Source organism: Choloepus didactylus, chromosome 13, assembly GCF_015220235.1.
Source record: "Choloepus didactylus isolate mChoDid1 chromosome 13, mChoDid1.pri, whole genome shotgun sequence".
NCBI classification, from domain to species: Eukaryota; Metazoa; Chordata; class Mammalia; order Pilosa; family Megalonychidae; genus Choloepus; species Choloepus didactylus.
The window spans coordinates 51927887-51941479 of record NC_051319.1 but is presented as its reverse complement, the minus strand read 5'-3'; the positions used below and the strand labels follow the sequence as shown (position 1 = coordinate 51941479).

Genomic DNA, 13593 nt, shown 5'->3' with positions numbered 1-13593 from the left:
AGAAATTCTTATATACAAGCCCAGACGTTCAGATAGATTGTTTTTTTTGTTTTTTGCTTTTTTTTTTTTTTGCTCTGTAATTTCCTACTTGCTCTTTAGAGAAACTATAGAATTTACAAAAATGTCAAAATTTCTCTTATACTTGCAGATTGATTTAATTATATTTTAATGATAATTAATCTCTATTCTCAATCTCACAAATGTAGGAAAATTATTTTAATAACAAATTTTATTAAGCTGGTTAAAGAATTAGTGCCATCCTGATATTTTGAATGCCATATTTTCAAAACACATAGTAATCCTTAATCAAATTTCAATCTTGCCTTGCCTGCCTTTGCAATGAAAGGTTATCTGTTTTACACCAAAACTTTATGTGTGATTTAGTTAAATTCCTTTAATGATACAAGCCGCAATAACTGACCTCCTTCTCTGGTGAGCCAGTGTATGAATAGGATAAAGAGGGGTGATAAGTAATAGCCTTCCAATAGGTGAGGTTTAGACCTGACATAGAAAAACACTGATGCTGATGAATTTGGTTTGATTTGTCAGTTTTTTATTTTTGCTGTTCATTTTTTATATTTCCTGACATTTTTATTGTTGCCTATTCATTGAGACCTTGATCTTCCCAGTATTCATTTTGCCAACTTCAGTACTTTTGCAATGTGTGTGGAATACATTTTGAATATAACCTACACAGCCAACAAGAGAGTTCTGAAATATTTTTGCTGTTTTTGTTCTTTTATTGTGAAATATAACATACATGCAGAAATGGAAATTTGTTTTATTCTCCAAGTGCCCTGCTGAAACACACAGTGATTTTTAATTAAAACCATATGACATTTATTTAAAAAAAGAAAATTTTTTAATAGCTGATGTGTATGTAAGAGTGAGGCAGTGTTTATGTGTAATATAGTATTTTTTAAACTGGAGTGCTTGAGGCAGTTCCCCTAAAGAAAGCTCTTTGCTCAAATGAATTAGAGAAACACTAAATACCTTACCATTTCTTAGCGATTCATAGTACACATAAGCGCATTAGAGGGTGTGAGTATTTAACCCAGTGGTTCCTGAACCTTTTGACCATAGAACCCTTTTATACCAATATTGTAAGACATTAATTAGTGTTGTGAGAAACACTCTTTGGAGAGAACTATGTACAGGAAAAGTTGAAAAGGATAAGATAATATTTTACTCAATGTTTTAAAATTTCCTTTTGGTTTCCCTTTCCGAATAGTTAAAAAAAAAATTGGTCTTTTTTTTTTTTTTTTGAGGGATTCACTCTGAATTTGTTAGCCAGGGTTGAACTTAAGATGCCTATGAGAGAGCAATGGAAAACAAGGGGGAAAGTCATTAAAACAAAAGTCGTGCCCAACACCCCGCATATACAAACCTAGCTCATTGTTTTTAAACCTTAGTCACTCAATATCACCATTTAGAAAGAAATATTTCTCAAACAGTTGCAACTTTATATTATCCCTTTGGTATCTATTTCCAGTTGAACTAAATTTGTTGAGTCCCACAACTTGCCTTCCTTTGCTTTGTCAGTCATTGCGAACAGTGTAATTTGAATCATTTGCTATCAGCTCTCTGATTATTTTCGTTGTTTTTATTTTTTTATTTTTTGCCAATGGCCTAAAATAAGTTAAAGGTTTACAAGTAAATGTAAATATTGTACAGATTGAGTGAAAGAAAAACCCCCACCACACTTAATACTTGTAATCTTCACATTTCTTTCTAGTCTTCTGTCCTCCTTCCCCCCACCCCTCACCCCCTCTATAGGACATTGTTAGGAAACCTCTCTGCTGTAGGTCTTTAATTAAGTATTTGCATAATGATTGCATCTCACTATTGTTAGTAGTACTCATCTCTTTTACTCTTAAATAATTGACCTACACAGTGTACCTCAGGTTGTGTTTAGTGACCTCGGAGGTGGGACAAGTGTATTGTAATAGGATTGAGAAAATTTTCATCTCAGGAGACTGGGAACACAGACTGTCCAGTGGTGGCTGCTTCCCAAGGCAGAAACAAGGAGCCAGCTGGAGTAAGGTGCTGTTGGTGGCAGGGAGGGCCATGTGTTCAGAGCGTGGGACTGGGAGGCAGTGAGGTAAGAATGACCTCAGGGAGAGGGTAAGTGGCTGTGCAGCTTGCAGTGAGAGCCACTCTCTTGTTCCACCAGTAAGCTTAATATACTTAGTAGAAGGGAGGCTAGTGATTTATTTTTGTAAGGTTGAGAACAGAAACAGCCTGCAAAGCCAGGGAAAGAGGTTGAGAAGACCAAAGGGAGTTAGATTGGGAATTTGTAGATAACATAATGTAGACCCTGCATTCTCACAGTTGATGGTCCTGAGCCAAGTTCACCTCGATCTTGAAGCTTCCAAGTAATATCTGAATTATAAATGATTTAAGCTTGATCACTTTATAAAATAAAAAGAAATAGATTCAGACGGTAGCTTTGCTTTTGGCATGAAATGACCAAAGTTATAAAAATGTTTGAATAACTTTGCATAAAGCAAGCTTTGGATGCTTGGGTAAGGATTTTTAGGGGTAGGTTGGAATGAACTTCTTAAGTTAAGCAGTTGCTAATCTTTGTATGAATGAATGGAAATGTGCTAATTGGCCATTTCTGTTTGGAAAGGTTTAGTAGGTAGGAGAGTGACGGAAAGAAAGAGACATTTAAAATACCACCTCAGTTACATTCTTGCCAGCAGTTACTGTAAGTGGCCAACGTACACAGAATTATTCAGAATGCCTAGCTCTCTTTTTAGTTCTTTTAACCCTCCTCTTAGTATTTGGGTTATTCTGCCAACAATGGGATAAAAAAAATAAGCAGCTGGTCTTAAAGGCCTCTGTAAATGGAGAGTGAGTTTATACTTGTCATTGTATGTGGTAGAAGTAATTATAGGAGGCCTATGGGAGACTTTTTTGTTCCTTTAATATATCTGTACTTAAGAAAGCATGAGAAAAACCTAATTCCGATTGGATTTGAAATACTTTTTATCCTTTCACTGCGTGATGGTAGTTTAAGAAATAAATAAATTAATTAAGTATTCTGTGACCAGGTTTCTGCTTAAAAAGTAAAGGAATACAGACATTTATGTGCAGAATAAAGGGAAAAGCTAAAGAGGTTTAAAGGAGATTTTTAAATTTTATTTTTTAGGTTGTTTTTTTAAGATTTGAATGCCTTTTTTCCCCCTTCTCTACTTTTAGAAATCAGGATTATATGTAATTAAATTGGTTATCAAAAATTTGATTTAGGTACTTAAATTGTTCTTTATTTGTGGATACATTCACTAAATTTTAAAAGTATCTGTGATACAGAGAAGTCATCATTAGCCACCATTTCTTGTAGGTGCTCATATGTCGTATGTTCTACTACATATACTGCTTCCATTGCAGAAGGCACAAGGAGATGGTGCACACATTAAGGAAGGTAGTAGTAGGGGAGGGGAGGGGCAGCTGTCCTGAAACTCCCTTTATCTTAATAATTTGTCCTGATAGAATGCATCACAAGCAAAAGTACTTCTTTTATTCTTTTAAATGCAATTTTGCTGCGGTATATTCACATACCGTATAATCCACCCAAAGTATACAGTGAATGGCTCACAGCATCATATAGTTGTACATTCATCACCACAATCAATTTTAGAACATTTTCCTTACTCCAAAAAAATAATAATGGAGATGAAAATAGAAACCCCCAAAGCATCCCATACCCCATAACCACCCCCATTATTTATTTATTTATTTATTTATTTATTTATGTCTTTATTTTATTACTCATCTGCCCATACACCGGATAAAAGGAGTGTCAGTCGTAAGATTTTTGCAATCATATGGTCACATGATAAAAGCTGTATAGTTACACCATCATCATCAAGAATCAAGTCTACTAGATTACAGTTCAACAATTTCGGGTATTTCCTTCTATCCTAATACACTAAAAATTAAAAAGTGATGTTTATATAATGCATAAAAATAACCTCCAGAATGACCTCTCGATTCTATTTGAAATCTCTTAGCCACTGAAACTTTATTTTGTTTCTTTTCTTTTCCCCCTTTTGGTCAAGTCAAGGCATCCTCAATCCCATGATGACAGGGCCAGACTCATCCCTGGGAGTTACGTCCCACGTTGCCAGGGAGACTTACACCCCAGGGACTCATGTCCTGTGTAGCCGGGAGGGCAGTGATTTTACCTGCAGAGTTGGCTTAGGGAAAGAGGGCACATCTGAGCAACGAAAGAGGCTCTCTGGAAGTGGCTCTTAGGCACAATTATATGTAGGCTTAGCCTCTCCTTTGCAGTAACAAACTTCATAAGGGCAAGCCCCAAGATCGAGGGCTTGGCCTTCTAAATTGGTAGTCCCCAATGCTTGTGAGATTGTCAATTATTCCCCAGGTGGGGAAGTTTATTATTTCCCCACTTTTCCTCAGCCTTTTAAGGGGACTTTGCAAATACTTTTTTATTTTCTGCTCCAGATACTCTGGGATGTAGCAGGGTGTTACATTAACCTGTACAGAATAACAAGATGTCATTCTCCCTTCTAGGTCCCATGTATTATGTTGTTTAAATAAACTGGCCATGCAGGTTAAATTAGATAGTGTGCTACAGAGAGTATAAATTTTGTACTAAATAAACATCTGTTCCTTTGGTTTCACACCGAAGTTGAAGTTTTAAAATACAGTCAATATCATCCTTTATCCTGTATTCTGAATTACCTTAGTCCTAACCAAATCTGTTTCATTCATATCTCTAATTGAATTCTGATCACTTTTTCAGCTTCTTTAAGAGTTGCTGTATGGAGTACAGATACCTAAATTTCCAGGGAATACCAGGTTATACACAAAGAGCTTAGCATCTCAGAATTTAGAAATAACAGTTACAACTCAGGATAGATGTAACTATAACAGCTTACAATCTAGGAACCTTTACAATAAGCCTTATTGAACATTCTGTACTTATGCATCATTAATTGCCCAATCTCTGCCCACATTCTACCCCCAATAACTGAAGCTCTCGAATTCAATTCTCAGCATTTGCTCATTATAGTTAGTTTATATTAGTGAGGCCTTACAATATTTGTCCTTTCATTTCTGGCTTCTTTCCTCAAGGTTCATTCACCTAGTTGCATGCCTCACAACGTCATTTCTTCTTGCAGCTGCTCAATAGTCCATTGTATGTATACACCAGAGTTTACCCTTCCATTACCCATCAGTGTATCCTTACAGAAGTACATTTAAATAAATGATGTGGGCAGAATATTTCAGAATAATCCGGTGCTGCCTTGAAAACACTCATATAAGAAACTCATAATAGTGTTTATCTCTGGGAGGGGGGAGGGATAGTGGTGGCAGGGGGATTTATTTGTCATTGTGTACCCACTTTGTTAACTTTTGTGAATATATTATATATTTTTTTTAAAAAAAAAAGCAAAGAAAAAGAAAAGCGGAAAGAAATTCCCCCCTCAGCCCTCCCATATTCTGACCTGAACCTTGCCTTCCCCTCCAGCCCACAAGGATCTTTCATTATTTCTTCTGGCCCCCTCCTCTCATATTCTTCTGCGTTTGAGAAAAATGTTATTTTAATTCATTGATTTTTTTCCTCATCTTTAGTTAAATTTGTAACTTCTGCCTCTTTCACTAAAGTCACCAACGATTTCTTACTGTAAAATGCAGTAACCTTCTTTCAAGGCTTATTTGACCTTTCTGGGCCCCTGAGACCTGCACTGTGTTCCAGTCTGTCTGACACCATCACCTCCTGGTATCTCGCTGGCTTTCCGGGGAAACCCTCTATGGCAGCTGACGTGACCCCTCCTCTGTCCCTGCACCTGTGTGTTTACTGGGCCAGGAGGTGTCATCTGCTTTGTGTGGGTACATGGAATCAAAGTCAAAATCAAAATAACTCAACCTGAACTTATTGTCCATTCCCTCACCGTACAAATCCTCAATTTTCTCCACTTAGTTTATTTATATACTTAACAGCTCCCAAGCCAGAAACCTGGAATCATCCTAAATTTCTTCCTTTACTTCACAAGGTTTTGGAATTACAGCTGGACTTGTAACTCGCATGTGTTGGCTCTGTTTTCATCACACCCTCTCATTTTACACATAAGCTTGTAAGTTGGATAGCATTAGTCTAGATGTACTTGGGAGAAATTTCATGCGTCTAATGTTTTGTCATTGTTAAAGTGGGAGAAAAAAAATCATTTCAGTTATTACTCTACACTGATAACTTTGTTTTTATGGGTCCATAGAAACCTCATTGCAGTACTATTTCTACATTTGAGACTTGAGTTGTTTATTATTTTGGCATTCATATTGTGTTTTGCTTGGTTTCTTATTCAGTTGCTTAAAAAAGAAATAGTATTTCTGCAAAATTAGAGTTATGTTTAATACTGCCTTTGTTTCTTATGTGTTAAATACAGAGAATCAAGTAACTACTGGATTAGAAGTTAAAATATATTTTAACTTGACAGGTATTGAATTAAACACTTTACATCTATCATATCATTTAATTTAACCCTCCCAATAACTTGATATAGAATGGAGAAACTCACTGGTTCTGCCTGTATTCTTTAGATGTCAGTTTGTGTGTCTTGTATATCCCTGAAAAGAATGCAGTTAAGAACTGGATTTATAGACATCTTCTATTTATTAGGACTCGAATTCTACAATCAGTTTTTTTTTTTCTTTCCATATATCCATTGCTGTTTATGACCAGGGATTTTGTAGTACTTCAGTGCCATTACCCCAGTTATCCATAGTCAGGAGATGATGTAGAGTATGTAATAAAGGTGATTGCACTAAGATTTATATTGAACTTGCATTTTGTAATTTTAATTAAAATTTGTTTTAATACAACCCTCCAAAAATAATAACAGCAAATGATTCCATGTAAAATATTAGCCTTTGTTTTATATGTTAATAGTAATTTCTCTTCTTGCTTGAATATTTGGTACCAAAAGGGGGCTGTGATCTGAAGACTGTTATGGCGAGTAATTCGTATTTTCTCTCTCTCTCTTTTCTTTTCAGTGCAATGAAACCTCATTCTTTTTTGAAGCTCATAGTAAAACTGCTTGCAAGCATCTCTGGAAATGTAGTGTAGAACATCATACATTTTTTAGGTATGCTAGTGTGAAAATTTTGTTCATCATCCTAATAATTGATAATTGCATTTGTTTTTATAATAAGAATTCTCTTCTGTCTACAAATGAAAATTTATGAGTGTTTCCCTTTTAATTTTTTCTTTGGATTGTATTAATACAAACATATATACACATGGATATCTTTGCTTATACTATAAGAAGGAGTCAGGGGTGATTTTCTTTTTTTAGGTTTATGTGAGTAAGTGCAGCTTTAGCTAGCACCCAGGTGGTTGTGGTAGAAATTGAAAGTTCTGCTTTGGACATCCTTGATTTGAAATGCCTATTAGTCATGTAAGTGGGAATGTGGAGGAAGCAGTAGTGTGTACAAGGCGAAAGTTACCAAAGTTGGTGATCCAAATTTGATAGGTATTTAAGACAGAGGGACAGGATGAGATCACCTTTGGAAGAGTCAAGAGAGAAAAAAGTAGAAAGCCAAGGACTGAGCTTTGGAACCTTTCCACATTTAGAGCAACCAGGAGAGTATCTGGTGTCCTGGGAGAAAAGTGAGGAAAATGTCTCCATGAATAGGTAGAAGATACCCACATCAGATGCCACTAACAGATGGAGAAAGATGAGGGAAGAGAATTGACCAGCAGATCATCGGAACACTGTTTTTGTTTGTTTCATATCCTTATTTTGTAAAAATAAAACTAAACTTTAGCTGGTAATAATTAAGCTCTGTTTTTGTTTTTAGTAACACTGGATTAGATTCTTCCCGTTATTCCCATTTGACTTGAGTGGAACAATTATACTAAACAGCATGATGTTGGGGAGGTATTCTTCTAAAATGACCAGTGTCCTTCATAAAATTTGTATTAGGTGAGGGGTGTGATCTAGAAAGCCTGTAGTGTAGGGAGACTGGCCCAAGGAAAATCGCATGGTGTTGTCTGTTAAAGGCACTCCGGAATGGGAAATGTTGGAGCTATTGTAGAAATAAGAGTAAACTACCACATTAGGTAGGATTAATTGCCACTAAAACCTTGGCATGGGTAAATCAACATAGTGACAAAATTCTCAATATAATTTGTCTGAGAAAGTAAGTTGATTCACAACTAAACTTCCTAGGTCAATGATGTATGATAGTCTCAAGAAAATACGAGCATTTTGATATTATACTTATATAAATATATGGTTGGGGTATGATTGTGTGTCAAGTATTAGCTTAAAATAACTGATTATTATTTTCTGCTAATATGGAAAAGAGAAAATATTTTAAGTAGCTCTGCTAAACAGTGTTGCACTACTGTAGTTCCTACATAGTTTTATATTCAAGTTTTGCATAAGTACCTATATTTATGAATCTTTATTTGACTTTCTTTTAAAAATTAATTAGAATGCCAGAAAATGAATCCAATTCATTGTCAAGAAAACTCAGCAAGTTTGGGTCCATGGGTTATAAACACCGGTACAGGTAAATGGCATTTTTTCCCCTTCATGTGTATATGTGTGAATAAGTAAATATTTAATTCAGATGTCCACATAAATGGACAATAAAGTTTGTGGCTTAATGTTTTCTGTTATTTTTCTCTCCTGCCAATGTGTTCCTTAGCATAGCAGTTTATTAAAATTTGCTTGACAAAAATAATTTTCCATGTTTAATTGTATTTAATGTCTACATTTGCTCTTGGAATATAGTAGAGCTAATGATCTTTAAAAGTTTATTTTGATACAATTACCACTTATTCTAATAATGTTTTGTGTTCATGAAACAAAGTGGATATTCTGAATAGTACCTTACCAGTTGTATTCTTAGGACATTCAGTGGATCCCTTGTTGTAATACAAAGTGTACTTTATGTTGTTGGTCAAACTGTGCCTCCTGGAGCAAAGAGACTACATATAGTGATGCTAACAGTTATATCTCACTCTTTTGAGCAGTTACTAAGTGCAGTGTGTTGTGTTCAATGCTATTCATTTATTGCTTCATTTAATTATCATACTCTTCTGTATTATTATCCCCATTAGTAATGAGGAAACCAGGTCCCAGTGAGGCCAGGTTACTTCTTTTTTGTTTTTTTCCCCCTTTATTAGAGAAGTTGTGGGTTTACAGAACAATCATGTGTAAAATACAGGATTCCCATAAACCACCTTATTATTAACACCTTGCATTGGTATGGAAAGTTTGTTACATTTGATGATAGCACATTTTTATAATTATGCTATTAACTGTAGTTTATGGTTTAACTTAGGTTTCACTGTTTGTGTAGTATAGTTCCATAGATTTTTTTAAAAAATTTTATTCTGTTACCATATATACTATCTACATTTCCCCTTTTAATCACATTCAGATATTTACTTCAGTGCTGTTAATTACATTCACAGTGTTGTGCTACCATCACCACAATTTATTACCAAACTTTTCCATCATTCCAAATAGGAATCCTGTACAATTTGAGTCTTAACTTTCCATTCCTTATCCTCACACCATCCCCTGGTACAGTATAGTCTAGATTCTTGCTGTCTGAGTTTGCTTATTCTAATTGTTTCAAATCAGTGAGATCATACCATATTTGTCCTTTTGTGTCTTGCTTATTTCATTCAACATGATGTTTTCAAGGTTCATCCATGTTGTCACATGTATCAGGACTTCATTCCTTTTTATGGCTGAATAATACTCCATTGCATGTATTTACCATATTTGGTTATCCGTTCCTCGGCTGATAGACCCTTGGGTTGCTTTCGTCTTTTGGTAATTGTGTATAATGCCTCATTGGACATTAGTGTGCAAATATCTGTTTGAGTCTCTGCTTTCAGTTCTTTTGGGTAAATAGCGAGTAGTGGGATTGCCAGGTCGTATGGTAATTCTATACCTAACTTTCTGAGGAACTGCCACACTATATTCCACAGTGTCCACATCATTTTATAGTCCCACCAGCAATGAATGAGTGTTCCTGTATCTCCACATCCTCTCCACACTAGTTTTCCTTTTTTTAAAAATAGCAGCCATTCTAATGAGTCTGAAATGTATCTCATCGTGGTTTTGATCTCCATTTCCCTTATGGCTAATGATGTTGAGCATCTTTTCATGTGCTTTCTGGCCATTTGTATATCTTCTTTGGAGAGATGTCTTTTCAAGTCTTTTATCCAGTTTTTAATTGGTTGTTTGTCTTTTTGTTGTTAAGTTGAACGATTTCTTTATATATCCTAGATACTAAATCTTTATCAGATACGTGGTTTCCAAATATTTTCTCCCATTAGTAGGCTATCATTTTACTTTCATGATAAAATCCTTGAGGGACCAGAGTTTTTAATTTTGATGAGGTCCCATTTATCAGTTTTTTCTTTTGTTGCTTGTGCTTTGGGTATAAAGTTTAAGAAACTGTTGCCTAACATAACATCCTGAAGATGCGTCACTACATTACCATCTAGGAGTGTGATAGTTCTGACGATTATATTAGGTGTTTTATCTATTTTGAGTTGATTTTTGTATATGGTGTAAGGTTGGGGGCCTCCTTTTTTTTTTTGTTTTTGTTTTTGCAAATGGAGATCAGTTTTCTCAGCACCATTTGTTTAAGAGACTATGCTTTCCCAATTTAGTCGTCTTTACCTCCTTGTCAAAAATTAGTTGGCCGTAAATATGAGGGTTGTTTTCTGAGATCTCAGTTAGATTCCATTGGTCTGTTTGTCTGTTCTTGTGCCAGTACCATGCTGTTTTAATTACTGTGGCTTTGTAATGAGTTTTAATTTGGGAACTATGAGTCCTCCAACTTCATTCTTTTTTTTCAAGATGGCTTTAACTATTCAGGGCCCCTTATCCTTCCATATAAATTTGATGATTAGCTTTTTCATTTCTGTAAAGAAGATTGTTGGAATTTTGATTTGGATCACATTGAATCTATAAATTGCTTTGGGTAGGATTGACATCTTAATGATACTTAGTCTTCCAGTCCATGGAAGAACATGAAATGTCCCTCCATTTATTTAGGTCTTTTAAAATTTCTTTTTGCAGTCGTTTGTAGTTTTCTGTGTATAAGTCCTTTACTTCCTTGGTTGATTTATTCCTAGATATTTGATTCTTTTAGTTGCTATTATAAATAGATTTTCTTTCCCTTAAATTCTAATCAGACTACAGATTTTGGGGTGTTGGTGATTTACCCTGCCACTTTGCTGAATTCATTTATTAGCTCTAAGAGCTTTGTTGTGAATTTTTCAGCATTTTCTGTATATAGGATCATATTATCTGCAAATGGGAAAAGCTTTACTACTTCTTTTCCAATTTGGATGCCCGTTCTTTGTTTTTCTTGCCTAATTGCTGAAAAGAACTTCCAGTACAATGTTGAATAACAGTGGTGACAGTGGGCATCCTTGTTTTTTCTTGATCTTAGATGGAAAGCTTTCAGTGTTTCATCATTAAGGAGGATGTTAGCCCTACTATAATATATGCCCTTTATCATGTTGAGGGTCTTTCCTTACATTTCTAGTGTTCTAAGTGTTTTTATTAAGAAGATGTGCTGGCATTTTGTCAAATACCTTTTCTGCATCAATTTAGATGATCATGTGTTTTTTTCCCTTCATTGTGTTTCCAGGTCATTTCTTGAGTTAACACAGCTAGGAAGCAGTGGAGTGGGATCCACAGCCTGGCTAATTCCAGTACTTGTGCTTTTAAGGGCAAACTTTGAGGATGTTGCAGAAAAAGCCCAATGTCATGCAGCTGGGGAGGTGCTTATGTCCTTTGCTAATATCAGCATAATTATGAGAATGAGTTCTATATTTTGAGAAGGAATTTATTTTGTTTTAATTAATTCCATTTGCTGGTGAGCCTGGGATATGCAACCATGGCATTAAGCTCCCAGAGACACAAAGAAGGATCAGATCCAACCACCTCTGCCTTCAGGGATCTCCAGTAAGGCCCTGAAAAATGCAAGCAGGGAAGGAAAAATATGTGACAGACATGGAACAACATTGTTCTATCAGTCCCATTACAGATAGCACTTAAAGATAGCGCTTAATGAAATACTTCTGTAGCACTTGAAAAGACAGCAGACTCAAGTGTATGGAGCACAATATTATGCCAGATTTTAATTCCTCCCTTTTAGAACCCAATTTTCTTATCTTAAATTTCAATTCAGAGATAATCAATAAAAGAGTAATTAAATGTTCAGGGTATTCATTTATACATATCATTCACTGTGATATTTGCTCTTTTGATAACTTAAAAGAAAACTTTTTTATTGTTTTATAGATATGCTTGGTATTTCTATGAAGGCATTCATTAATTTGTAAAATTTTAACTTTTAGGTTATCAAGATTTCTTCCTAGACTGTAATATAATTATGAGAAATTCAGGAAAAGATTATTTACTTTCATATTGAGAAGAACAGCTTATAGCCAGTGTCTGGGCTATTCTTCCACCTGGGGTGGAAAGCATTTCCAGGCTTACAGAGAGAATGTATAAATCTATCTCCTTCTTACTGTTAGTATGTTAGTGAAAAGGCATCTGTTTCAAGGTTCATGCTATTAAAATTGTAATTATGCTGTTTAACATATGCTGTAGTTGCCTTCCACAAATTTAGCCATACCTGATTTCTCAAGTTTATTGAAATGCAAATGCTGTGGCTACTGGGAATTATTAGAAAGTTATTGAGTTTTACATATTAAATATCATTTCTTCCATAAATGTAATTAAAGGTAACCTTTGCAGAATCAGAGGCTCTGCTAAATCTGTTCTGATTTCATGGCTGGTGTTGACAGTCTAGTGAGTCTTCATGAAGCCTAAATCTACATGTCTGTATCTAGGAAGCACTGATGTTACACCACTTTTTTTTTTTTAATGTTTTTTTTTTAAATTTTTTTTATTAAATTCAGTTTTATTGAAATACATTCACATACCATACAATCATCCATGATATACAATCCACTGTGACAGTACGATAACATAGTTATGCGTTCATCACCACAATCTATCTCTGAACATTTTCCTTACATCAGAAAGAACCAGAACAAGATTAAAAAATAAAAGTGAAAAAAAAACACCCAAATCATCCCCCCATCCCACTCCATTTGTCCTTTAGTTTTTTTTTTTTTTAATCTTCATTTTATTGAGATATATTCACATACCATGCAGTCATACAAAACAAATCGTACTTTTGATTGTTTACAGTACCATAACATAGTGGTACATTCATCACCCAAATCAATCCCTGACACCTTCATTAGCACACACACAAAAATAACAAGAATAATAATTAGAGTGAAAAAGAGCAATTGAAGTGAAAAAGAACACTGGGTACCTTTGTCTGTTTGTTTCCTTCCCCTATTTTTCTACTCGTCCATCCATAAACTAGACAAAGTGGAGTGTGGTCCTTATGGCTTTCCCAATCCCTTTGTCACCCCTCATAAGCTACATTTTTATACAACTGTCTTTGAGATTCATGGGTTCTGGGTTGTAGTTTGATAGTTTCAGGTATCCACCACCAGCTACCCCAATTCTTTAGGACCTAAAAAGGGTTGTCTAAAGT

At 35.0% G+C, this 13593-nt stretch overlaps 1 protein-coding gene across 1 annotated transcript in view; it reads left to right on the top strand.

The window, feature by feature from the left end:
- Positions 1-13593, top strand: part of EPB41L4A (erythrocyte membrane protein band 4.1 like 4A) — a 295867-nt gene that overhangs the window by 191058 nt on the left and 91216 nt on the right. The window contains 2 exon segments of the mRNA XM_037801670.1: positions 7024-7115; positions 8470-8547. Of these exon segments, the coding sequence (XP_037657598.1) occupies positions 7024-7115; positions 8470-8547 (170 nt within the window).